This window comes from Coccinella septempunctata, chromosome 1 (genome assembly GCF_907165205.1).
Source record: "Coccinella septempunctata chromosome 1, icCocSept1.1, whole genome shotgun sequence".
NCBI lineage: Eukaryota > Metazoa > Arthropoda > Insecta > Coleoptera > Coccinellidae > Coccinella > Coccinella septempunctata.
In genome coordinates this window covers 36,204,719-36,232,582 of record NC_058189.1, presented here as the reverse complement: position 1 = coordinate 36,232,582, position 27,864 = coordinate 36,204,719, and the positions used below count along the sequence as shown (strand labels likewise).

General features: G+C 36.1%; 1 protein-coding gene across 5 annotated transcripts in view; it reads right to left on the bottom strand.

Moving 5' to 3' along the window:
• Positions 1-27,864, bottom strand: part of LOC123322992 — a 115,677-nt gene that overhangs the window by 6,796 nt on the left and 81,017 nt on the right. For 3 of the 5 annotated variants that reach the window (XM_044911147.1, XM_044911150.1, XM_044911148.1), the window contains exons 6-15: positions 26,568-26,585; positions 22,635-23,026; positions 18,582-18,811; positions 18,034-18,235; positions 16,745-17,053; positions 16,447-16,562; positions 11,173-11,226; positions 9,977-10,650; positions 6,849-7,257; positions 215-350 (exon numbers count right to left, since the gene is read on the bottom strand). In XM_044911147.1, coding sequence (XP_044767082.1) covers positions 215-350; positions 6,849-7,257; positions 9,977-10,650; positions 11,173-11,226; positions 16,447-16,562; positions 16,745-17,053; positions 18,034-18,235; positions 18,582-18,811; positions 22,635-23,026; positions 26,568-26,585 — 2,540 coding nt within the window. The remainder of the gene's footprint in view (positions 1-214; positions 351-6,848; positions 7,258-9,976; positions 10,651-11,172; positions 11,227-16,446; positions 16,563-16,744; positions 17,054-18,033; positions 18,236-18,581; positions 18,812-22,634; positions 23,027-26,567; positions 26,586-27,864) is intronic. The other 2 variants (XM_044911149.1, XM_044911151.1) reach the window with 2 other exon arrangements.

Here is a 27,864-nt window from a genome sequence, read left to right as displayed (position 1 = left end):
CACGTTTATACTCCTATAATTTACAATACATAAATTTCGCGATTTTCCTTGGCAGCCCTCACATTGAACGTTAATTCCACTTCTCAATTGAATCATGTTATTTATCGAGTTTATATTATTCAGATATCTTATAATTTCGAGATTATTATCGACATCGTTTTTCACATTTTACTTCATCATATCTATGGACACTTGAACAATGATGTTCACTTACCTTTGGCATTTGCTTCATTGACCGCTTGTCTGATTTCTTCGAGAAGGTGTTGAGCAGCGTCGTGTTTGCTTTTTTCATTTAATTCATCTGTTGAACTTGATAAGCTATCGTTGCGTTTCTCTCTCTGCGCCAAAACCTGTTCAAAATAAATTAAGTTTCTAGAGTGGCTAAAATTATCATCGGACCCAAATGCTTAAGCAATACGTTTCTATTGTAATCTTTATATTTTACTAGTAACATCATTTATAACTAAAGATCGGATGGACTTGCTGTTATGAAATTTGATTTTTTCGAATCGTCTGCGGTCCGGTTGTTATAAAAAACGTTCAGTGGTGAAACTCCGCCTGCTTGATCGTGGGTGGATTGAGTAGTTTAACGGCTATGTTGCCGGTCCCAAGTCCGGATGAATCGGGAAGCATTGGGAACCATAAAGTGCAAAAAACGAGACGTCACAAAAAATAAAACTCCATGGTTCTGCGAAGAGATAAAAGACAAATGTAAGAAGAAAAAAACGAGGATACATTAAGCATCTAACAACTGGAACTGCTGAGTCTTACACCGCTCATAAAACCATCAGAAACGAAACTAGTACTCTGGTAAAAAAAATGAAGGACATGTCCATGCATGTCGTTTCCTAATGGAAAGGTTCTCAATTCAACTGGAGAAGGACTTCTACGGTCTCCAAAATAAAATGTGAAGGTTCATTAGAGGCCAGAAGAAATAAATTAATGAGTTAATACCAGTAAGCCACATTGGTAAGGAAACGAGGACCACATACCTAAAAGACTTACACAAGAAAGACCAACCAAACACAACACAAAATGTCCGAAATATCATAATAAATGTTAATATTTCTATCAATGATGACGTGAGGAAAGCGCTGGATGGGTTGAAAAACTGAAAAGCCCTGGTCATGACGGCATTACGAAGGACTTCTCAAGTACGGATAGTCCAAGATCCCAGAGCGATCAGACATAACTTATTTTCACACAGATGAAACTTTAGGATCTCAGTAGATTCTCATGTGCTTTGAATACCTGCGAACTTGTGGAGCTTGCCTAGTGACACCTGGGCAGATACCAGGTGGCAAAGGTGACAAAAAATAAGTGCTACTTAACTTATTTTCACATGGCTGATTTTTATATATGGTTTTAAGAATATTATTCTGAAGTTATATTATAAATGCCAGACACTTCCCATGGGCCAAAACCCTTGCCAGACGCTTTGAAGATGCACAAAAAATAAATGAACTTACATATTTTCACATGTCTGATATTATAAAATATGCCATTGAAGTATAGGTGAATACCTCCATTCCATCCACTTCAACAAGCTGACACTAAAATTGTTTTTCATTTTTGTAATATAGACGCTCAAGCAAATTTTGTTATAAGATGTTCTGATACTGATAGTGCGATAATTATGTTAGGACATATGCATAATTTGAAAATGAAGATTGAAATGTATGGTTGTACGCAGGGACCGGGAATAATCATAGATGTATAAATTTAACAAAGGTTTACGAGCATTTGCGACCATCTTTGTGTAGAAGTTTACCAGGATGCGACTTTAATCCTGCATTTTTTTAAAAAGGCAAACAAAGACCATTTAATATATTGATGAAAAAATATGAGTATCCGCAAGCTTTTATGCAATTTGGAGATCCAGAGTTGTTTACTAATAGGACAATACAAATATATATTTTCAACAATATACAACAATTAATCTGCAAAATTTATAGTGTTCGTGATATATTTGATGTTAATACTGCCCGGCTCCAGTTATTTTTAAATAATTACAGCGTATCTGATATCAACGAATAATTCAATCCAAAAAGCTCAAAAAAATTTGATGCTAGCATATTACCACCATGCGAAACTGAGTTATTTCAACAATTTCTTAGAGCTAATTACATTGCTAGCATATGGAATAATGCAAATGAGAAACAACGATCAATTTTTACTCCTGAAAACAATGGGTGGACGTTTGAAGAAAACCAGTACCTCTTTCATTGGTTTGATGGTGACCAATTACCAGGAGACGTCAGTGAATTTCTCCAAAAATCAGGTACTGTACTTCAAATACTACTTCAAAAGTTATTATATTCGTAATTTTATGTTTTTGAATTATTTGATCTGTTTTTCGCAGAAGAAGCTGCTAGCAAAGACAACATGATTGACGATGACTCGAATGCCCGATATCCTGACTGGCTTGATGATGAAAATTGCAATGATTGTGTCGATGATAACGATGATTAAACAATAAATAAATACTTGCTTCCATTAATCATAGTTGATTATCATTAACTCAAATGATTTTTCTTAAAATTGTTTCCATTGGTACTTTATTTATAATAAAATCAAAATAATTGTTTATAAAACAATAAATTTATTTACTGTCATATTTATTAATTATAACCTTATTGTTGAAGTTCATCTTATTCGAATAGAGATTTGAAAATATTGAATCGAAAGAGGTAAGTATTTTTTAAATATTTTATATTATGGCGCTCACACTCCCGGCTAAATAATTTTCATATTTAGGGGATGTTTGGTCACTAATATTTGTCTGACTGATGAAATTTAACTTTTTTATAGTTACTTCAATGACATATTTCAATATCAGGCATGTGAAAATAAGTAAAGTTCATTTATTTTTTGTGCATCTTCAAAGCGTCTGGCAAGAGTTTTGGCCCATGGGAAGTGTCTGGCACTTATAATATAACTTCAAAATAATATTTTTTAAAACATATATGAAAATCATCCATGTGAAAATAAGTAAAGTTCATTTATTTTTTGTGCATCTTCAAAGCGTCTGGCAAGAGTTTTGGCCCATGGGAAGTGACTGGCACATACAATATAACTTCAGAATAATATTCTTTAAAACATATATAAAAATCATCCATGTGAAAATAAGTTAAGTAACACTTATTTTTAGTCACCTTTGCCACCTGGTATCTGCCCAGGTGTCACTAGGCAAGCTCTACAAGTTCGCAGGTATTCAAAGCACATGAGACTCTACTGAGATCCTAAAGTTTCATCTGTGTGAAAATAAGTTATGTCTGGTCGCTCTGGGATCTTACTCTAGGAGGAGAAAGATTGATTCAGGAGTTGACAATTCCCAAGCAAAGGATTCTCGAACAACAAAATATTCTGGATGAATATCTAGTTCTTTTGGGGAGTCTTGTGTCTTGCATCTTCAGAATGTGGCCGCTCCATCTGAGTCGGGCCCTCGCTACTTGAGTCTCAATTGTTATACAACTCGCGCGCTGCAAGACTTCTGCATTTGAAACTTTGTGGAACCATCTGATGTGCATTATTTGCCCTAGTTGACGTTGTTGCATTTGTTCAAGCTGTTTAATGTGTCGCCTCTAGGGAGTCCAGTTTTCGCTTCCGTGAAGAAGCGCTGGGGAAACCACTGCTTTGTGAACAACTATCTTGGTCTTCATACTGAGGTCGTGATTTTGAAACACTCTGTCCTTTAGCTTCCAGAATGCCTGTGATGCTGAATTGATACGGTTGTGTATTTCCGTGTCCAGGTTAGCGCTAGTATTTATGAAGCTTCCCAAGTATTTGAACGGCTCGACCTGTTCTAGAGTTTCATCCATCAGGCCGATATCTGTTTGGAGGTTTTCTTTCGGACTCTCCAGGATTTTGGTTTTGTCAATGTTGAGTCTAAGGTCTAAAGCTTCGTATATATATTTATAGGTGTCCAGCATTATATGTAGATCCTCTGGGATGCTAGCGATAAGTACGCATTCGTCTGCATATTGAAGTTCCGTGATAAACTTTGTACGGGTTTTTGCTCTGAGGCGCTTCAGGTTAAACAGGCCTCCATCAAATCTGAGTCTTATTCCAACACCTCTTGCAGGCATACTCATGTCAGCAATTATAGAGACAGCTATGGCGAAAATATTGAAGAGTAATGGCGCTAACACGTAGCCTTGTTTTATTCCAAAGTTGGTTAAGAATTCACCGATTCACCGAGTCGAAGGCCTTATATATAAGTCGATGTAGGCTGTAAATATCGTTGATTGTTGTTCACGGGCCTTCTCTTGCAGCTGTCGCAGTGTAAAAATTAGGTCCACCGTACCTCGATTGTGTCGAAAGCCGCACTGGGATTCAGGTAATAGCTTTTCTAAGAGTGGAATCAGACGATTAGCCATAATCTTCGAGAGAATTTTACCGGCCACACTAAGCAACGATATGCCCCTGTAATTGTTGCAATTTGCCTTGTTCTTATAGAGGTTGATAACTAAAGCGTCTCTGTGGCACATCTTCTTGTTCCCAGATCTTGCGGAATAGTGTTAGGAGACTTCATCCAGAGCTTTGAAAATCTCCGCTGGAACGCCGTGTAGACCCGGTGACTTAGTTTTTTTTTTATATTTTTTATCGCTCTTTGATTTCCGACATTGTGTTGAATAAATCTGCTATGCACTGCGTTGAAATTAGTCACCAAAGTAATTTCAAATCTTAAAATAATATACTATGCAGATGATGCAGTTCTGATAGCAGGAAATGAAGATGATTTGCAGCGGTTTCTTCACGCCTCAATCTCTTGGGATGATCATCCAAGACAAAGTGCATGACCACATCCAAAATGCCCTTTAGATGTAAATTGGCTGTTGATGGGAGCATTATAAAAAAAGTAATGAAGTACAATTACTTAGGCATAGGAATATCCAGCTATTGGGAAATAGAGTCAGAGGTAAGAACACTTAATCACACCATATTTTGCAACAGACATCTCAGGATAGACACAAAAAGCCGTATTTACAAGAGTACTATAAAACCCATACTAACATATGTGGCGGAAACAAGACCTGAAATAACTGAGACTCGTCAGATGTAGGAGGCAGCACAAATGAAAATAGTCCGAAGGATAAATGAAAATAGTCCGAAGGATAACCGAAAAAACTCTCTGGTATATGTAGAGAAGACAGTACCTCTGAAATCAACAACACCAACGATTGGGTTCGGGACAGAAAGTTTCAATTCAAATTCAAATATCACCCGAATGAACGGAGGACCGAATCGTTCGGGATAAGTCACGGTTGGTTAAACTCGAAGCCCAGGAAGACCTCGAAAACGTTGGATGGATGATATACCCACATGAAGCGAGTTGCGATGAAGAACAGGCATTGTGACTACCTGGACGCTGGAAGAAGAAGTTTAGTTGTGGAACATCTTGAAAACAATGCGATTAATTCCACAATACTAAAAGGAAAGAATGGAAGTGAAGAAGTTCTCCTTGCCAGAATTCCGACCGATATACCGTCGAACGGGATGAAGTGGATCAAAAATCGAGGTTTTTTAGCAATAAGATTCAAAGTATTAGTGCGAGCGGGCTGGCGTTTAAAATATAGATTCTATATTCCTTTTGCTATGGATTGGCCTATTTACCAAAATTTTTGGCTGCACAGTTTTTGAAATTTTTTTGGTTGAAGTGCGATTCACTTCACCTCGTATTTTGGGGTGAAGTGGATCACATTTTAAAAATCAATGGATATTCACTTTAACTATACGAGGGTGGAAGTGGATCAGATTAAACGAAAAATAATCTATTTTGAGTCCTATAAGACCAATAGGTGCTGTGAAATCAGAACTACGACCATTGAAAAAATAAAAAAATCTTTATTTTTTTTGTGTAAAACTAAACATGTTTGTGTCAACACAAAATACAATAAACAACGAAAATAAATTTCTAACGAACATATCTTTTAAATGAAGGCATTGGCGCAGCTAGGGAAGTGGGCAACTCCCCTTCCCCCAAAAGATACTAACAATTCAAATTTTTTTCTAGTACAAACATTGAACGATCGTTCGGTGTAAAGACCGCCCCCCTCCCCCAAACAAAATCTTGGCTGCGCCACTGGATGAAGGTATATGAATGTACTCTATACTCTAAGTCAGTCTTCATATAGGTAGAGATTCAATTCTCTCTTCTTTGCTCTGTAATCTGTGATTCTTTAGCTTCCAGAGTAAAGATGTGCCGGCCACGTGTAATTTGCTTCAGATGGATTTTGCGAATTATTTGGTGCCTTCTCACAAGAGCTATATCCTCTGCATGCGGATATACTAAAAGGGTATTTTTGTGACATGGACCTTTACGCAACATTGTCAAACATGACTAAATCATTGGTGATCGACTTCACCCCTCACTTTTGAGTGATGTAACAATTTTTTTTTTCCTAAAGAACTGTGGTGGTACATTTGATTTAAAAATAGGGAATATTATTCCAACTAGTTTATACGTAACTTGTAAAAGTTTAGGTGAGAATAACTATCGTAGTTATTGCCAAATATATAATTGAAGTTGAACAATTGAAAAACTGTTTATTCGAGAGAGTACGAAACTTTTTTTTTGTGAGAAAACTAACCATCCAGAATTGTATCCAAGGCACGAGTTAGCAATCGTAGGAGGTAACAGTAGACGCAGAGTTTTTTTCGCGGCAATTCAGGGTTTTTTCTATGAGTTACGCGATAAAATATGCGGGAAAACAAGGTTGATCCACTTCACCCCGTTTGACGGTACTATTTGAGTTATATCTATATACTATAACAAAACTTGGTAACGTGGTCCCAAATGTTATCGGAAAGATGATCAAGAATATAAAACTTTTTTTTTTATTTACCTGTTTCAGTTGTTCTGCCAATGAAGCAGGAGGTCCCATGCCTAACGGCGGCATTTTAGTTTGTGGCCCGTTCCATGGATCAGGACTGCTTTGTTGTACATTTGACGATTCCTTTTGTATTTTAGCGTATACAACGTTGGTGTTCGAGGGTTGCTGTTGTTGTATAGTATTATGAGTGGAATAAATGTTTGCACTTTGGATTTGGCTGTATTGTACTGAATACTGCGTATTTTGAGCATTGTACTGTAATTGCTGTGCGGTAGCATACTGGGAGTATAATGATGTGTTCAATGTGTTGGGTCGGGTAGTCTTCTGTTTTGGAGTGTAGCTGCTATCACTTTGAGAAAAAGCCGAGTCCACTAGCTCATCCCCAGAGTTGTAGCTTTCATCCAAACCATAGTCTGAGCTACTGTAAGAAAAATAATGTGTGGGAAATAAATATACATTCTTTCGCACTTATGAAGGGAGTTTCAATAAAACTTTTTTCGCGAAATTATGTAACTACATTTACAGTTTAATCAAAATTTAGAGATAAGATTTGATGGAATGATGGATATATAATAGCCAATAAGTACCTTCATAGCGCGGAAAACATAAATTACATCATCTCATCATCAAAATATCATACAGAATATTTGGAAAGTAACTGCACGACAGAATAACGGTTTGTGTATCTTTACTAGCCCATGGAGGCTAGATAGGTATGGATGGTGACTCATTATTCGACCCTGGTCTTACGTTTTAAGGGCAATGACATTTTTCAGAACGAACCATATAATTAATATGCCAGTAATATGAATATGAAGAAGAAGACATGGTCTTGAGTGAACCTAATATTTTTTACCCGGTTCCAAATAGCAAGAACCGGAGAGAGTGCGAGAGAACTCGACTGGAAAACATTTAAGAGAAAAATGTTTCATGGAAGTATTTCTGTATTGTTTTCTGGTTATCCTATGGTGCCTTCAACTATGACCTTATACTTTTCACAAAAATGAAAAGAGGAAAATTATTCTATGCTGATACGACCTTGACGCACCAGGAAGGTCAAACTACAAGAAAATTATAACAATGAAAGCATATGCAGTGTCCCTATTTTATTATAACAATTAACCTTGAAGATCAAATTTTGGTTAGAGTGCCAATATTAGAAAGTCTCTATCAGATAACTAGATACTTTTGTATGGAAACTTTTTCTCTAACATGCTCCCCAGACAAATTGTTTAGCCGTTCCTGTACCCTGTACACTCAAGACGAAAACAGGAAAAAATTGATGAATAGAAAGCAAATATATATATATATATATATAATTTATAACAGACTCATCTCAAAGTAGTTTTGTGTATCAATTCATGCTTTCAGTGAAAAGGGTTGGGAAAAATTAACGGAAAACCCCGTATTTCAATCTTTCTGAAATTATCAGTGGTAAGTTTATTGGATCTGACACATTTTCGACATACTGAATGGCCAACAAGAATACTCGATTTATACAGGGTGATTCATTAAGAAATGCGCATACAATCAGGGTAGATGGAGGAAACCAGGGTGCTTCTAAATAACCCATATTTTATAGATCTGTCATTCTTTATTACCAAGATACAGGGGAATTTTTTCAATTAATCATAACTTATGAACCACCCTACACATTTTTGTGATATTTGATTCGTATGTTCTTGTCCGAAGTGCTGTCGATTGATACAATAAAAAAAGTCTTTATCCAGGTCAATATTTTGTAATTTCATTTACAAATTGGATATGAGCAGAAAAAATAAGTAAGACTAATAGTTGGGGAGCACAAGAGGGAAATTCGGGATTTACCAGAGCGTGTCAGATTAATATAACGTGAGGTACCTTGAGTCCTGTAGAGTACCTCTATCAAAAATTAGACCTGTATATAGCGGGAATTGTCTAGGACAGCCTGTCAGAATAGTAAAAAAAAAACGATCATCGTACATACTCGAGCGTGTCAGATTAAGATATATGTGGTTAATTTCATGTTGAGTTGAATACATTCTCTCAATCTGACAATTTAAGTATGGCGAAAATGTGTGAGAGGGCGCCAAACTTACGAAAAAAAGTCACGTGTACATTCTCAAGCGCGGTGGTTTTTTTTTTCTTATATTGAAGCTAATGATTCGAGATTAACGGAAAAAATATAACCTGACAGTTTCGGCAAGCCGAAACAATAAAAATTGGCCATAAAGGTAACAAAAATCAGTTTTTTGAATCATCTCCTCCTCTGGGCTTCAAATTATTTTCGCATACCTAATAAAAGTTGTAGGGCATAACATTTTCTAAAAATTTTATCCGAAGCAATTTTTTCTATGTTTGAACGTTCTCGAGATATATGGCGATTAATTTTCATTGGACTGAGTTTCTACATTGACCTTGGCCTTTCATATGCGTGGCTAACCTCCTCGCCCTTATCGCCCCCTAACTCGAAAACGGTTGAGAGTAGGCAAAATTGCTTCAGACAAATGTTGTATAGAATTTTATTATCTACGACTTTCTTAATGAATACAGAAATGATGAGAAGTACAGGAAGGAAGATATTTAAAAAAATGCCTAGTTATCATCTTCAAACTGTCAGATTACGAAAACCCCCAAGGATTTGTCAGGTTAATGGGTCAACACATCTGCAACACCGAGGTTAACCATCTGTATAAAAATCTAACACGCTGGAGTATGTAACGGACCGCTGTGACCTTGCGTCACGTCCGAATTGTCAGTCCCTTGAAAAGTAGCTTCCTTTGGGTCCCATTAACATATCCTCTAAAAATCTGACACGCTCGAAACATTTTTTTTACCATCTTCAGCTCTTCCGTACGGCCAGCCCCACCGCGCAAACTGTCAGATTAACATGAATTTATTATCAGAAATATAATACGTTTTTTTCGTCTTTGATAACCTGCAAGTGCATCCATCATAGAACCTTTTTTTCTTTCTATAATCTAATCTTCAAAATCCACTAGGTCTCCACGACGCTCGAGTAAATACCGATTTAGCATCGTCGGCTCCCCAACTATAAATGAATCCGACATTTCGAAAAAGGTTACACATTTTTTAAAACCATCAGTCCAACATTAATATGTGAAGTTTCTCTCTATGCCTACTATTTTCGAAATTCTTACCTATTACTTAGAGATCCCTTTTTTCCTGTAGGAAGTTGCCTATTGGCTAACGCGCCTCTTCCTACCAGTTCTGCTTTGCTCTTATTCGCTGATATGTCGAGAAGTTCGTGAGGAGGAACTGCGCTATCGAATTCTTCTTTAATGGGCAACTTACGTTCTACAGTGGCAGTCTTATCATCGTCAGGACTAACGTCCGAGACTTCAGTGTCGGAAAAATCGGTCTCCAAAGATTGAAATAGTGGCTTAGGAGGTTGTTTACGCGTCAACTTGGGCGTTAATTGTTTTAGATTATTACTATCATAAGGTAGCACCATTGGCAACCCTGCTTTTCTTTGCGTCTCCAGTAGGTCTTTTTCTAAAGCTATTATCCTATCTTTCAAATTTTTGACTAGACTATTGTATTCGATATCTTTTTCTTGTAGAAGCTGTTGATAAAACTCTTCCCTATGCAGCATATCCAGTTCTCTCTGTTGGAATTCTCTAATCAAGTGTTTCGCTTTATTATACTTCTTCTCTAATGCTAAGTATTGTGATTGTGACTGTTCTAACATATTTTGGTAGGTTTGAACTTCTTTCTTAGTGGTTTGTAAGATTCTTTCTGTTTCCTTTAGTTTCTGATTAGTTTGTTCAAGTTTCTCTGATTCATCTGATTTTATACCATTCTGTTCCATAAGCTGAAAGATATTTTGATTCATTTTCGTTTTAATACAAAATTGAAAAAAAAGTTAATCGCAGTTCAGAGTATCACCTTGATAATATAGAGAATGAAATTATTAATACTTTCATCGATAATAGTACGTGGTAATTTTTAGGAAACAAAAATCGCAAAAATATATATTTTTCGAAATTTTCATTCGTTTTCTAGAAAAATGGTGGAAATTGTACACTTAGTTCCATCATTCTAATAGCTAATGGGTAGTTTTATGTGCAGAGACAAACAGATTCAACATGCATACCTAAACATGCAATATACAAAGATATAGATCTGCACATACACAAATACGAAGTTTCTAAACCTTTTCAAATGCCAAAAACTACTTCTTCACAAGATAACAAAATAATATGAATGCACATTTCAGTGATTATATTCGACATACTCTGAGCTGAATTAATGAAATTCATCCAACAAAAATACTTAGAAGCTAGATGAATTTCAATTTATCCTTTTTGAAGAAAAAAAAAGCAATTTTACTCACCTTGGTTTTCAGTCTTGCAACCTCAAGCTCGCTTATGTTATATTTACGCTGTGTCTGGATAACATAAAAGACACAAACAGTTAATCTCTTTCCAGTGTACATCCGATTGTTCTATTGAAATTACTTAGTCGATTGAGATGTAGAATGAGCGAAAGTAATGAAACTAATTCGAATATTGAAATATTTTTCAATCGTTTTCGATTTTTCCATTTAATTAGGAGTGATTTTTTTCTATTATGAAGGTCCGTCGAATGAAGAATTGCCCACCTAAACTTCGATAGTACTAAAAAAAGATGATTATTCTTTTCCAATAATTTTGACAGATGTTTCTTCAATACCACGAAATTTACCCAACAACTTTTCAAATATTCTGAAATGAGCATAGCCGAATTATTCACATGTATTTTAACAAAAAAAAATGTAATATTTCTTCAGGCAATAAAGTTGATTGATGATTTTTTATTGTCCCAGGGTGCTGTACACAAAAAAGTAAATCACTACTGCTATTACGAGGAACGATACTCTCGTAGGGGTTGAAGATAACGAGCTTCATAATGAATTGCAAAATCCCTTCAACAACGCTTCCATTCATTTTTAGTTCGATGTTCGAATAAGGGAGGCTCTTAAATTAAAGAGTCTTTGAAATTGATTATAAAACTGGCTGTTGGTTAGTCAGATAAATGTGTCCTTCACGAGAGAAAGTTCATCTGAAATGAAGAAGTCTTCTAAGAATTGTAGAGTTTCGTCGAGGGTAAACTCTCAAGTTTTGACTAATACATTTTAACACTGGATTATTGAGATTAAAAAAAAAAACACTTTCCTCCTTTACCATTTTTTGTGATTCGGCCTAGTTAAAAGGATATAGCTAATTTAAGTTTTCATAATGAGTTATGAAACCCGGAAACCTAACATTGAAGTTTTTCCAACCATTAAGTTGATCACTCTGATTTTGAAATAGGCTCAAACTCACTTTAACCATTCCATTTGGTGAGCGAAGTAGTATTTATAATTATAATACAATAAATGAGTTAGCGCAATTTCGTATTTTTGATAAATATTGAATATTCTTCTCTAGATTTCTATTTCAATTTTCAACCACCCATATTAGCTCTGATATTTATCTACAATATGTTATCATTTATAATTTTGTTCATTTCATTTCGTACAAGAGTTGCCAGATCCAAAAACAATTCATTCAACCTTTCATTTTTATCTAGATGTAAATAAAACCATTAGCAGTGGTGTAGCATATACAATGGGTAGAGTAATGAAGGCGATTATTTAAAATACATTTGTTCGAAGTTGAATAAATCACAGGAATTGCTGTAAATAATTTCCCGAGGTGGTCGAATCATTTGATGAAAAATTAATCAATTAAATTCATTGCACGGCACCCCCCTAATTTTATGTGAGATGCGCCAATGCGAGCTAGTGTGACGCGGCGTGGCGTGTGGCGATACTACAGTGATCGGTGTACTTTCGATCTCCTATTGCATCTCCCTGTTTCAGAAAAACCAGCTAACAGCGGATTTCATATAGCTTTGATTGCCCTATCGCCGATTTGGCAGTCACTCGATTTCAAAAACAAAATCACTAAAACTTTCCATTCCTACATACATATATTGAAGATGTAACAATTGAGAATCACTGAATGGACGTATATAGATCATAGTTTGATGCGAGAATGGTATTCCGAATTCTCATGACTGAATTATTGATTGAAAACAAATTGACATTTATATGACAATCAAGCGTTGATTCCCCGATCGAGCTTTATGAAACCGGGGGTAAATCTATGACACTACACATTTGTAATGTGTTGTTTCATGGTTATGTTATGCAATACCAAATCATCGAAGATTTGAACTAACAAACTATTAGATTAAACTACTGTACATAATTTCAGAAATCTGATTAAACTGAGAATGCATGATATCAAGAGGTCAGCAGAAAGATTGTATTCAAACCAGCATTTAATCTACATTCAGTAAGAATTCGCATTCATCGTGGAATCAATGAGAAGTTCATTTATTTTTCTTAGGCGTGGTACTGCGAATAACTAATAAATTTATTTGATAGATAAGTCTTATGCTTAGGAAAAGTAAAAATGCAGTCTTTTCAGTTTCATTATTGGTTGAATTTTTTAGATTCTTGATATATGGTTATTCTTTGTAAGATTTTCATGAAATATTTGCTTTCTAGTTGGAATTATGACAATTTCTACAATGTCATTACATTTTTTATATTTTACATTGATCAGTGAAAAGTAGTTTTCATAGAATTGTTATTCGTCAAATAATTTCATCTGAAAGCAACGAAATAAGGTCTCCTTCAGATACACAGACTGTGCCTTCCCTTTCTATCTATGCATGAAATACGGTCAAAAAAAGACAGAGAGAAACGCACGTCGGGCATGCAGTTGTCTTTTTCTAGAATTTTGATTGGTCCACACTAACCTCTATGTGAACAAAAAAGAGACAGGTAAATGCCCGACGATCATTTCTCTCTTTCTATAAAAAAGACAATTTCATGCTGACATTGCTGAGTCCATGTCTCTATAGCAGAGTTCCAGAATTACATCTCGGAGGAAAGAGAGCAAGCAGATTTTCAGATTACTTTGCTCTGGACCATGGAGGTAGGAACCTCCATGGACGGTATTGACGTAACAGATTGAAAAATGGCGATTCTGGAACGAGCCATTTGTCTATGTTCAGATAGGAAATTATTTGACAGATACTTATTGATTATTGAATAAAATTTATTCGAAGGTGAAAGTACCGGGCCTTAGTAGCGAGGAAGTGTAAGAATAAGAAATCATTGTGGATTTAACAAAGCAAGTATGTATATTTTGTCTAAGAGTCTGATTATTCCGAACAAGTTAGCTCGAATATGAAACGCAACAAATATTTAACTTTGTGGATCTTTTAAATAGAGTTGTATTCAGCCAGGGTAGCCAATTTCAAATTTCACAGATATTTTTAAGTTACTCCAAAATGGGGCATTATACAAGGAAATATGAAAATTTTCCGAAATGGTCCAATATTCATTAATGATCTTTCAACTTACTTCTCAAAATGGTGTTCTTTGCATTTCTGATATTTTAATGGTGTGAAAGCGTTATAATGAAAGAACTGGAAGATGTGGGTGGAATTTAGTGTTCGGAGAAGATTCATCACATCAATGAAAAACTATATACATTCCATTCGATTGAATCGTTTGTGAGATATAATTGCAAATTACCTTTTTTTTTTTCAACAACCTGTATCCTTTTAATCGAGCCGAATTGGAAAAAATGCTAAAGGGAAAAAGTGTTTGTTGTTTATGCCAAGAATCTGCTGTTAAAATATATGCACAAGTCAAAGACTCACCCTGTATATGAGATGGCTGCAGTGCGATAATCCTTTTTGCGAAAAAAATCATCTTTCATGAGGTGAAATGGAATTTGCTCTAAAAATTCTCATACCTTACGAGTAAGCCTAGTTGCACACACACCGATTTTGGACGGCCCGGAATAAAATCGGCCGATATTTTATCGGTAGCAGTTGCTAGCACACTAACCGAATTTTTACCGTCCAAACGATCAACCAACTAAAGTCGTCTGAAATGGTCGGTAAAAAACATTGAACTCAAGAAAGAACTCCTTCTTGAGTTCAATGGTAAACAATCGGTGCTTGTACAAACGTGTACGTAGTCACGTACGCCACTACATCCCGGTATTGCCGGTATTGGACGGTTTCTCACCGGCATTTTACCGTCACCGATCAGTGGTCGGCGTATGTGCAAGGTGCCGTTCCCACACGTGGTTCACTATTGGAATTTGGACGACCGATATAAAATCGGCCGTCCAAAATCGGTGTGTGTGCAACTAGGCTAAGAAGTTCCTAAACGGTAACCCGAAATTTCGGTAACTTTCAAGACACTCGATAACGGTTGGATCTTAGAACATAGAATATCAGGAAGGAGCTTTTTCGAATAAATGTGACGGGAATTGTGCGACGGAAACGGCCATATTGGTCTTCCAAATTTTGATTTGAAAAGTGGCAGACTTGGAAGTCAAATGATTCTGTTATCTGTGGCCAAATAAATAAAGTGATGTTTAAACTTCATTTTGACAACAACACTCCATGGGCGTAGGTGATGTTGAGTCTTAGACCTTAATACCATTAAGTATATAGCCAAGTAGTGTTAGGCGGGGTGAATTTACGCTTTGATTATCAATTTGAACGAGCTTGAAAAAGCTTCTGACTTTACGTTAGTACTTTCCTAATTTTTTTGATAAATCAGAATCAACTGACTATTGAAGTTAGTTTTTTGGAAACTTCATTGTCCTACGCCACTGTTGAATAGGAAATATATGTCGGCCATATTTCTCCTCTATTCCGGTCAAATTGAAATGAGCAATATGCTCCTTCCTGTTATTCTATATTCTAAGGGTTGGATCGATTCCCATCAAAATCGATGGTCTTCGTCACATCACAGAAGATGTCATTAAAATATACGAATTATATCAATTTTTTTGAGAAATTTGAATAACTCAAAAACGGTTTTTCCGTTTTCTACCGAATTAATAAGCTTTTTTGCATCGTGGATCCGCATAATAATGCGGGAATTGAGATCGATAGCTTCAAAATAGCTTGTCCACAATGGATTACAGACACACAGACCGATTTTTTTCAATGATTTTGAATCTACGTCCTCTTAAACCAATATCGTGATATTTTTTTCGCAAACGAATTTTTTCTATAATAATAGGATCGTAACAAAATGAAGACAAAAAATTGGTTCGTAGAACGAAGAAAATTCATATGATGATCTTTGTGAAAGTGGATGGTGATTATATTTTTACAATTTCTTTGATGACAAAAACTATTAAATCTGACAATTAACTTATTCAGTTGGAAGCGAGGGAATCTCTGAAGGTGGTTGGTGAATACTAATCAAAACAGCGAAAAAAAGAAAAAAAAATCAAAATATTAAATCGCATAGAAACTTTTTCCGTTATGAATTATTTCACGCTATAAGCCGATAGTTTTAACACAAGAAACATTTTTTTGACGGAGAATTTCTATGGAAATTTATACGAGGTTATGGCTATTCTTCACTGAGGACTGAAATGTGAACGAATCAGAAGAGAAGACAATGAAATATAATCGGATAAAAGGATAAGAGTACAAAACTAACTAATCTACAATAACCAATCATTTCCACACCTAAGTAATATAAGAAAACAGTTCAAAGATGCCAGCATTCCACAATCCATTATTTATCACTCACCTCCTGAAGAAGTTGTCTCAATGCTTCAACATCGTTCTCTTGTTCGTTGTCAAACAATGATTCGGCGATGACCGTGGGACTTGTCGGGCCATCTGATACACTTGTATTAGCGGAACCTTTAAATACGAATCAGAATGGAAATAAAATCTAACAAAAAAAAAATAAGGAAATTTCAATGATATAACTACAGAATATTTTACATTCATTCATCAATCGAGGTGAACCATGTAGATGTATTGATAAAAAAAAATAATAAAAAAGATAGGTTTCACTCATTTCATTAACATTTTATTCTCACCTAAAGGTGCAGTACTGGCATCACTTTGTTGTTGTTCCGCTTCCAAGATCCTCTGTCTCCTTTCTTCCCTTTCCTTGTCAGCTTGCAATGACTGCTTGATTAGCTGAGCTACTTCACTATTTTCTGGATCTCTCTCTCGACCAATCAGAAATTTGACTAAACCGGATGTATTTCTAAGAACGCTAGCCGCATAAGCTTGAGTTACTCCTACTAAACTTTTACCATCAACTTCAATGATTTGATCATTTACCCTAATTCTCGTATCCTTAGCTGCAGCACCATTAGCGGTGATCGTCTTGACGAAAATTCCTGTGAATCAAATGGAAATATTTCAATTATAAGTGCTATCACAATATAATGTCGATAATTCAACGATAGTCGAAATATACACTGCTCAAAAATTGAAGTGGATAATGTGCGGACATGTAATAATATACAGGGTGATTCACCGCGATGGCCTATCGGAAGTTAATAGAAAACTAATCATAATTTTATGCTGAAAATTTGCACGTCGGGATTTTCGACAATGAACTAATTCTCTCTCAAATTTTCATATCTCTGCATCTTCCGGTTAAACTGGAAACATCTTACTGCTTTCTTATTTCAAATAGCACACCCAATATATCCTTCCATCAATAGATAGCTGATTTGATGACAATTTCAACAGTGTACCATACCTTGGGGTAAAAACTCAATGGTTTATGAGTTACATATTAGGATTCTCATGAAAAAAAGAGCAGTTGTCATTTTTTTTTTGGACTATTTCTTTTGAGGTTTTCTAAAATTTTTTTCACCATTTTCGATTTCGCCATTCTGTAGCATTATTATATCACTGTTTACTCTTCAGATAAGAAATGTACAGAATGTTTATGGAAAGATCATCAAGAAAAACAGCTAAAATTTGATGTAATAATTATTATTATAATTTTCAAATTTTATAAATTGTATATGGGATTAAAAAAAAAATGGTTTAACACTGATTATATTTTGCTTTTGAGAATAAGGGATAAGTTTCGTTTTTTCCACTGTAGGTAGCGCTGATCAGAAATTGACAGCTTATAGTTAATGGACATTTGAAAATAATTTCAATACATTGCTATAAATAAATTGTATTTATAAGCCATCGTTATTGGTGTGTGAAAATGTATTAGTTCTTTCAAAACAGTTCAGAAATTGTATCTGGTTTTAGTTCTACGTTGGGAATTGAAGTATTCATGATTGTAAATTCTTTTCTACATTTTGGAATATTTAAAATTTTATTTCTACAATTTATTATACTTTCAACTCACCCAATTTCTCCAAGCCTGCGTCGGCGCCAACTCCCATACCTATTATACTCAAGCCCAATCCTTCCGGTCCTTTGACAAGTTCAACAGGGAATACATCCATTTTTTCTACGCGTTTTTCGAGTTCGTATTCAGCAGAAGCGGCGACAGGATCAACATCCTCGTTTCGCCTATCGTATTCTGATATGCTGAAGGTAGAATACACCTGAAAATCAGGTATTACTAAAATTAGGCATTAGGTTCAGGAAGACAAAATTAAGAAAAAAACATACAAAAAAAAAGAATTCTGTAAAGCCCGAATTCCTTGAATACGCCCCTGCCACAGCTCGAAAATATCGCGATGAATTCTCGGAGCTGCTGGAATATTCTCGAACAAGGGCGTAACGATATAAAAGAGACGCACGGTGGACGGACCCAACGGCAGTTAGTGTTCTGAATAGAGCCGAGTGAACAGTGCATTCCGAAGAGTTACAAGTGCAAAAGTAGTCAAAGTAAATAAGTGAGTGTGTAAATTAATAACTGATAACTTTTATGCCACTATTTTTCCTTACCTTTATAGGTTGACTTGTGAATTGCACCTTAGTATTTGGTTTAGGAATGAAATTAGGACAGTCAAGATCATCATCTTCGTCTTCTAGGGGTAATCCAGGGACTTCCATCCAAAAGTGGCCATCCTCATAGTAATGAACTCCATGTTCGACACCAACAATGGGCACAGCTTTCGGGGTGAAACCATTCATTAGCTCCAGATTATTTGCTTCGGACAAGCTTGTTACTGATCCTTTTGGAACATATTATAATTATCGATTATTATCTTTTTACTGTTATACTATCAATGAGAACGAGGATGTAAAGGGTGTTTCAAATTACGCGTTTTTTTTTTAAATAAATAAAACACATAATTTGCAATCGTTTTCAAAAACTTTTTATTGGTAATTGAAGTATCAGTTATGATATTTATGTACGAAAAATAATATCTGCCAAATGGCCTCCTCTTGCAGCTCTACAGACGTCTACTCTTTTTTTAAATTTTCAATGAAATTTTGACGTAATTAAGACTCTAACTCACTTATGACACGAATTATTTCATTCATTAGTTCAGGAATCGATTGTGGATCATTCTTATAGACTTGGCTTCTCACATAACCCCCAAAGAAAAAAGTCCAACGGTGTCAAATCACATGATCTTGGTTGCCAATTGACATCAGCGTTTCTGGAGATTATTCGTCCAGGAAATTATTGTTTCAATAAATCAATTGTGTCCTTTGCAAAGTGAGGTGTTGAAACCAAATGTCCTCTTTATCAACATTCTGGCCACAAAAATTCGATTATCACCGAACCGTTCTCTTGAAATTTGTTAATAATTCGACCAACAGTGCTTTCAGATGGACGATAATGTAAACCATAAAATTCACGTTATTTGTTAAAAACACTTTTCACAGAACGCTGATTTTCATGAAATAATTTAACAATTTGAACGCGTTGTTGTATCGTGTACGAAGCCATTTTTATAAATGTCGTACATTATACTTTTTAAATGTCAAAATACCCAGACTACAGTGACTCTATCAAACACAGTGGCGACAATTGGAAATTTAGCAAGAATATGGCGGCTTAGAAGCATAGATTTCAATGCTATGATCTCTAATTCGGAATGCGGATTGGCTCATGTCACGTCACGTGACCAAATCCGACATATTCTTGCTAAAGCGATGAAAAACGAGACCACAATTGTCGCCACTGTGTTTGATAGAGTCACTGTAACCCATACGAATTCGGTGCGCCATCTATATTTCATTTATTTTAAAAAAAAACCGCGCAATTTGAAACACCCTTCCTATATTTTACATGCAAGTATACAAGGTTTATGGTCATCTCCTTTCTAATGTATACTATTGTTTAATAAAAAATTCTTTGGATCACACCCATTCGATTTGTGCATTCGCTGATGTTTCATAATTGAATGCAAATTCTTAAAATTTAACAATTTACTTCTGCGTTCTCAACTAGGTGGCAGTCACTATTTCCAATCTTAGTCGATCGCTTATAGCCAAGGTCACATGTATCCATTTGTCCGAAAAAAAGTTACATGCTTCCACGTACAGTGGAAAATTCTACAAATGGCAGCAAACCTTGATATTTGGTTTAAACCGACATTAAACGTTCTGTCTTCTATCGCTAGATTTGATAAAATAATGGAATTTGCCGTGGAAAACCTTTTATTTTTAACAGGACCACTCCAACAGAATCAAAAATGAATATTGAATTGAGTTACGTTGGTCGCATTCAGCGGACGGAGCGCAAAACGCTTCTGCTACCCATCGGTAGCGGTAGCGGTCGGGAACATGTTGAACGTTCGCTGGCAAGCCGAGATAGGATAAGGCAGTCCAACGAGCTGTCACTATCAGCTGATTAGTTGAGAAGTCTGTAGGAAAGACGTAAACAAACGGATTTTTTAAGTTTCGTTAACCTTGTGCTGGTTAAGTCAGTTTTTTTTTGTAAAAAACATAACCTAGAATTCTGACGAATCACTTTGTTGCTCTAGTATATTTCCTATAACTTATTTAACATCCTTCTTTATTACCTTCCATCAATTTTCATTTCATTTTTTTCAACAAACTCAAGCTCGTGCATCTTCCACACTAAATAACAACTACCTACTCAGTTCAAGTCCAACTTTCGCTCCTTTCCGCTACCGCTACCTAGCACAAATCAAATCCGCTCCCAAAAGTGGCGTCCGCTCCAGAACGTGTTGAGAATGTAACGCATATGTCACCGAACGTTTACGCTAGCGTTTGGTAACAGTTGCGCAACTGTTTCGTCCGCTGAATGCGACCGTTCCTTCCGATATCGGACGAAAGTTAAAATATTTTAACTTTATACGACGTCGTATGAACCTCCCCATCCATCGGATGATTATTGGCGCCAAAAATGTGGACCAATAAGAGAGCCGCCGTATCATCGTGCCGTCGGACAAACGGATACATGTGACCTTAGCTTAAGACAAATCTGGGATAAAGGAGACCAGAAAATGTTACCAAACATTGAAATGAGGTATTGCCACTGCTGAAATAAATATACTATAGTTCACTAAAAACAATATGGATTCAAAAATGGTTAGCGCCTTCAAAGGTAAGGCAGGTGAAAAATAAACCAAATTAATTCAGACGAAAAACACTCGCCGATATTGCAGTTGCAGGAAAGGCTATTAAAATTTGATGCCCCATTAAAATTTAGAACTGTCATTTTTGAAGAGAAAAATAGAGGATTAACTTTTTGATGGAGTATTGAATTTTAACGGACATTCGTGCAACTGGACGATTACGATATAAATCGAACTAGCAAACTACAATCACTGAAGTACTATATGAGGGGTTTATAGCTGAAGTCAACCAAGTAGATGCAGCCTAGTTTTGAGATAAATGCTTAGAAGTTGTTTATCACCAATTAATTCAAAAGTGACTTCTTTAGATTTCAAAAGGTTGGAATGTAAGCATATGCTTACATCTACCTTAAAGTCACTTCTAAGCTGTTCATCTAAAAACTAGGCTGCATGGACTTGGTTGACTTCAGCTATGAACCCCTCATATAGTACTAAAGTACTCTGTAGACGGCTGTGCAACAATCATTCAAAGTATTAACAGAAATACCATTCCTGTTAAGAAAGCAAAGAGTAAATTGCCCACCCTTGTTTTGGTCTCATTTGACCTCGTCAGAGCAACAAAACTCAAAACTAGGCTGCATGGACTTGGTTGACTTCAGCTATGAACCCCTCATATAGTACTAAAGTACTCTGTAGACGGCTGTGCAACAATCATTCAAAGTATTAACAGAAATACCATTCCTGTTAAGAAAGGAAAGAGTAAATTGCCCACCCTTGTTTTGGTCTCATTTGACCTCGTCAGAGCAACAAAACTCATACCCCGGCGAAAATGGAATGTCAGTAGCGGACATGATGTATGAATACATCGACATCTGGGAACGAGGACCAACTCAATAAAATTTCCTAACTCCAGGGCAGAACGGTTACTGTCATGAATTCGAACCTTTCCGCGCTCTTTATCCTTGCTCAATTATCGTAATATACAATTTTTGCAAACTGAGAATTCGAGCAAATGGATACATATTGCTATCTTCACTCTGAGAGTTAGAAAATTGAATTGAGTTGGTCATCGTTTTCTGTCAATCTCGCTGTAGTGTATTCATACATCATATCCGCTGCTTAGATTCCATTTTCGTCGGGGCATGAGTTGTGGTGCTCTGAAGGGGTCAAATGACACCAAAACAATGGCGGACATCTACTCTCTCGAGACGAAAGGGTACAATAGTTTGAGTGACGGTAATTTGTTAGTTCTATTTAGATCGTAAGTAACATTTGTTGATTTGAAATCAGCCGATGTTACGCATCTGAATTTTATTCGCATCGTTTATTCGTAATATGCATTATAATTTCAACAGATTGCTTGCAGTAATGAGCAGCCAATGATTCCCCATACATGGCGTGATCCATACATTATTGTCACAACCAAGGATGTTTTGCTACCTTAACTTACTCCTGAACGAACCCTTAAACTTCAATACATACTGACACAACCCCAACTCACCAAGTAGTCCAGAATCCGAAACGCTCACATCACACTTCGACTGCGTGAAAGCTTCGTCGTGTGCGGACGTGTCGATGCTAGAGGTGGAGTCGTAGATCTGCGAGCGTGAACACTCGACCTCCCTATGCTTAGAGATGTCCGTGGCTTCGGGAGTCCGGTTGATTATGTAGTCGCTCAGGTGTTCCGTTGATTCGGCCGTCGATTCGTCCTGCAAAGACGGCGGTCCCATGCTGTCGTTCAAGGACACCGCTCCAGACGATTCGTATATCGAGCTGGTGACCGAGTCCTGGAGCAAGGAGCTTGAGGCGTCGGGTTGCCATTTGTTCAGTTTGCCGTCTTTGTTGAGCATGCGAGCCACCTCTTGGGCCTCCTCGTCGGATAATATTTCGGCTCTGAAGGAGATTCAGTTGGAAAATGAACATAGAGTAAGGTTAAATGGGACTAAGGCCCAGAGTTATTTTAGATTGAGGGAGCCGATCCTTCATTCTTGATTAACATGGACGAGGCGATGTTAGAAAGATGGGCGTTCTTTTCGTGTCTCCTGTTCCCCAGGCACTACCGAAAGTATAATGCAAGTAGAGAAAGTCACTGTGACAGATTAATCAGGTTGAAGATTTAATTCGATTTAGGTCTAGTAAGATGTCTAAAACACTGGTGTGTTGTGTCTGTGTATTGTGTGCACTTGTCATTTTTTCCAAGCATCAACATTTCTCCAAATCGGGGATATGGGATTGATTTTGTGGCAGCGCCACCATGTCATTCGCTTCGATCTATCCTTGTTCTACCAAAGAAAGTCCAATTATACTCTCGTTTTATTTTTTTCTGCGTTGATATCTATCACAGATAAGAGTAATCTCGATCGATCAAAGAGATCAAAAAATGAACTGGACCATTTTCTCAGCAGTTGATAATAAATAAATATTTGTGATTTACATATTAATTCTCGTTGTAAAAACAAATCAGCAGATATTTTAACACTGTCGTAGAAGTACTTATCTTCTACTCTGTTATCTGTGAGGGGAATTCAACAAAAACAACAACAACAACAAAGGGTGATAGTTCTACTACAAGACAGAATTTTGAAGCTGTTTCTTGATTATCCACAAAGAAAACAGAACGTCATGTTGGAGGAATGAAAATTCCACAATCTTTCTCGAAATTAATAAATTTCCACAAACCAATAATTGCTTATAAATACGACACATTCTTAAGTCGAAGAAATGTATTAAAATTATTTTCAAATATGAATCGACAATGAACTGTCAATTCCTGAAAAGCGCTACCTACAGTGGGAAAAACGAAACTGATCCCATATCCCGACAAGACGTGAAACAAAAGCGAATCAGTGGTTACACCATAGTTTTAGACATCTTGACCCAGTTGCATTGTTCAAGCTGAGTTTGAACCCAGCTCAACTTTGACAATTCCGTACAATTTTGACAGGTTCAAATTGTACTAGGTTAAATGTTGAACTCGGCTCGAATGTGAACTGTACAGGCTGGGCAAAATTGGTGATACGTGAACTACAACTTTTTAATCCAACGAGATAGAGAAAAATGAATGTACCATTCATGTCGTCTTTTTTCGAGATACTAATAATGCCATCAACTGCATTCCTCTATCTTCTTTTGTTTTTGATTTATAGGCCAAAATTTAAATTTGGACGATTTCAACTTCGGTCATTATCTCCGTTTCTGTTTGTGCTAGGATGTTGAAATGAAGACGCAATACAGACACTTTTTTGATAGCAATCCAGTGGCGTAATATGATTTTTCCTACAGGTTTATTTGCTTAGCTATAACATAAATTTGTGTTTTTTCTCATGAAGACAGTAGTTTAAAATGACTTAGAAAGAATCGCCATTTTTTACCGTTTCAGAAATATATTATACATCACCCTCGGTCTTTCCAAGTCATTTTAAACTACTGTTTTTTTAAGAAAAAATACATCTTTATGTTATAGCTCAGCAAATATACCTGTTAGAAAAAATCATAGTACGCCACTGGATAGCTATCAAAAAAGCGTCTGTATAATGCTTTCATTTCAACATCTTAGCTCAAACAGAAACGGAGATAATGACCAAAGTTGAAATTTTAATAATTTAATTTTTAATAACTCGAAAACAAAAGAAGATAGAGTAATGCAGTTGATGTCATTATTAGTTTCTCGAAAATTGACGACCGTAATGTGCCATGCATTTTCCTCTATCTCGTTGGGTTGAAAAAGTTGTAATTCAGGTATCACCAATTTTGCCCACCCTGTACATTCGCCTTAATTATAAATTATTCTGTAGTTGCCACTTAGTTCGTTAATCGGAGTATCAACTTTGAAAGTTCTATGCGTTAGTTCGTTTTAAAGCTTTTCTAATACAGTCTTTGAACCCTTAAAAAAATCGTTGGTCTTTCTGAAAAAGGTTCGTTTTCGGTCATGTTATATGAAACTGAAGTTTCTTTTTTCATTTTAAATACGTTCCCTTAAAAAAAATGGTATGCAGCAGCCATTTTTTTTGAGCTACTTGAAAATTATCCAGTTTATTATTTGTACAATGGAGGATTGCTTCAGAATTGAGATTTATTTATTGCCTTGCGGAAAATATTCTCTAAATATGCTTATAATGCCACCTACCTAGAGTTGGTTCGCTTTTAAAAGGTTCAAATCAGTTGAACATTTGGTTAATCCTAAAGAAATAATGAATGCCATTGCTTTCTGAACTGCAAGAAAAGCAAATAGTAAGGGGATCAGGACCTGCCATAGCATAGGAAATTTTATAAAGAGAAACAAATAGTATTGAGTCACCTTGTTTAGAAGCATCTATTTGAATAATACAGATCTTCAAATTGGAGAACGACAATTCCGTAGAATTGTCCCTCTAATAATGCGAGCTAGTCATGAGCAAGCGTAGGAAAATTCCAGAGAAGTTAAAAACATCTGAACATAACTTCGGTTTCGGGATGATTGTTCCTCATCAATACAGTGTAGTGCTAGATATTTCAACAGGAGGATGTGGCCTTGAGTGAAACCGGTGGGCCGCTTTGAGGAATATTTTCAAATCTCATCACGATGAGCCACCTCTCTCGCAAAGACTGAACCAAACCTCATTTACTCTGCCGACTTCTACATATTCATTCGTGGCTCCCAGATTTAACAACTACCTGCAGTCAACGAATGTACAACAATTCCTCAAGGAACTGCAGACGAGCCAAGAGGGTTCACTCGCTAGACCACATTCAGTCAGGAAATAATAGGCTTGTTCGTAGAGTGGTTCACAACGGTTGTGAACTGTACAGAGCAAGCGTAATTGGATTTTCGCTACCCTAAAATGGAATTGCGCTTGCTCTGTACAGTACACAACCGTTGTGAACCACTCTACGAACAAACCTAATATGGAAATTGAGTACACATTACTCCTCCAGGTGCCAACCGGGAGGAGAACTCTGTACTTCATTTCCATAATACAAATCTCATCATAAAATTTGAATAGGTTCAAATGTCCTGAAGCAACTAAGTAGATCTTCTACACTTGGTAGTGAAACTTTGATCAAGATGGCCAATTGTAGCAACGTATTATATTTACTTTCTTTCAAATGTCTATGACTAACCTAGATCATTTAAACTCTTTTCTATCCTGCAGCGAGAATAAAAACCTAACTCAATTCGCGGACGATCTGTCACAATGACTGTCTATACTCAATACGTTCTCTAGTTCCCGTTCTTTCTACAGTTGTTTCGATGTCGTTCAAAGAATTTTAATGGCTTGTCTCCTCAATCTACCATATCGATATAGTAAAACATTAACTTCGAAGAAACATCACAGAGAGAGAATCCCTCTACTAATACTGAACTACATTTGTTTGAAGATTCGATTCTTTTCGTGTAATATCGTATTATCTAAATCTATAGATAACATTTTCGTAGGTCAAATGGTTAACTCACCTTTTCTTTTCGAGTATCCTGGAAAAAAAAAAGATAGGATTATTTTCGGAGAAAAACACAGATACATCAACTGAATGAATATATAAATACATACACATTTCACATAATTTAATGACCACAGCGGTCAACTATACAATGAACTTGGTAGAGTAGCTTTGCTCCCAGAAAAAATATTTATTAAATATTTTCAAAGGTACAGATCCGATCAAGTGCAAAACTGATTCTAAGGGACGGTTTATTCACCAACCGTTAAGGCTATTGGGCAGTTTAACGATAGGTCAATAAACCGGCCCTGATCGTTAAATTTTTCAACATCAAACAATAATTATAGCATGTGCATTACATACAGTTTCAGAAGAGGTTAGCGTAACTAATAATAGTAATAATAATATTTCCTAATAAGGGAAATAGAGGAGGGAAAGTTACAGATTCCGGCACGAAACTCCCATTGGCCCAATGACGCAAAATGGGAGAAGGCAAGAGGAGGAAGTAATCCCGTCATTGTACCAGAGCTTTTTTGCAGTTTTCCAGCCAGCCATCAAAAGAAGGCAGTCCAGAAATGGGAACAAAAGAGGAAGTTGTCAAATAGCCAATTTATTCCTGTCCTACGAGCTGGACCAAAAAGTTTTTTCACTCAGTAATTAAAAACTGAGAAAAACTATCGGTATACCCCTTAGGGACGTCTAAGGTGATCGCCCCCGAAGTAAAGGCTTGGAAATTTTTTGAAATCTAGTTGTTTTTATGGCAATTTTGAGTCGATCTGGAAATTATTCTAGTTTTTCCCATTTTTTATTGTTATTTTATAACTTCGTATTTACAAAAGTTATGAAGATGCATCGTACCATTTCGAAATGTTCATGGAAGGACCATATTTTTCGAATAGTTGGCCACTCAGGATGCCATACATATTTTTCCACGAGAGCTCAAACTTTCATGAAATGAACTATTCATCAAATTTTATCATGAAATTTCGTGTTGTGATATTTTTTCCTGACAAAAGCTATTCATTTGTTTTTGTGCCGATATATTCCATAAAGAATATTTCACCAAGAAAAAACTAATAAATTTGATTCATTCAGAATAATAAGGTAGTATGAAAAATCCTTTTTACGAAAAAAAAAGACCTATCCGGAGATGATAGATTTTTTTGGTATTCTTTACAGAACACCCAATATCCCTTCTATAAGTGGATAAGGTTTATCTAATCATTGCGTGACACCCTGTGTATAAAAAAGAAACTTGCAAATACCAGATTGAATGGAAACATCAGTGAAAAACAAGCAATTGGAGAGTTCAC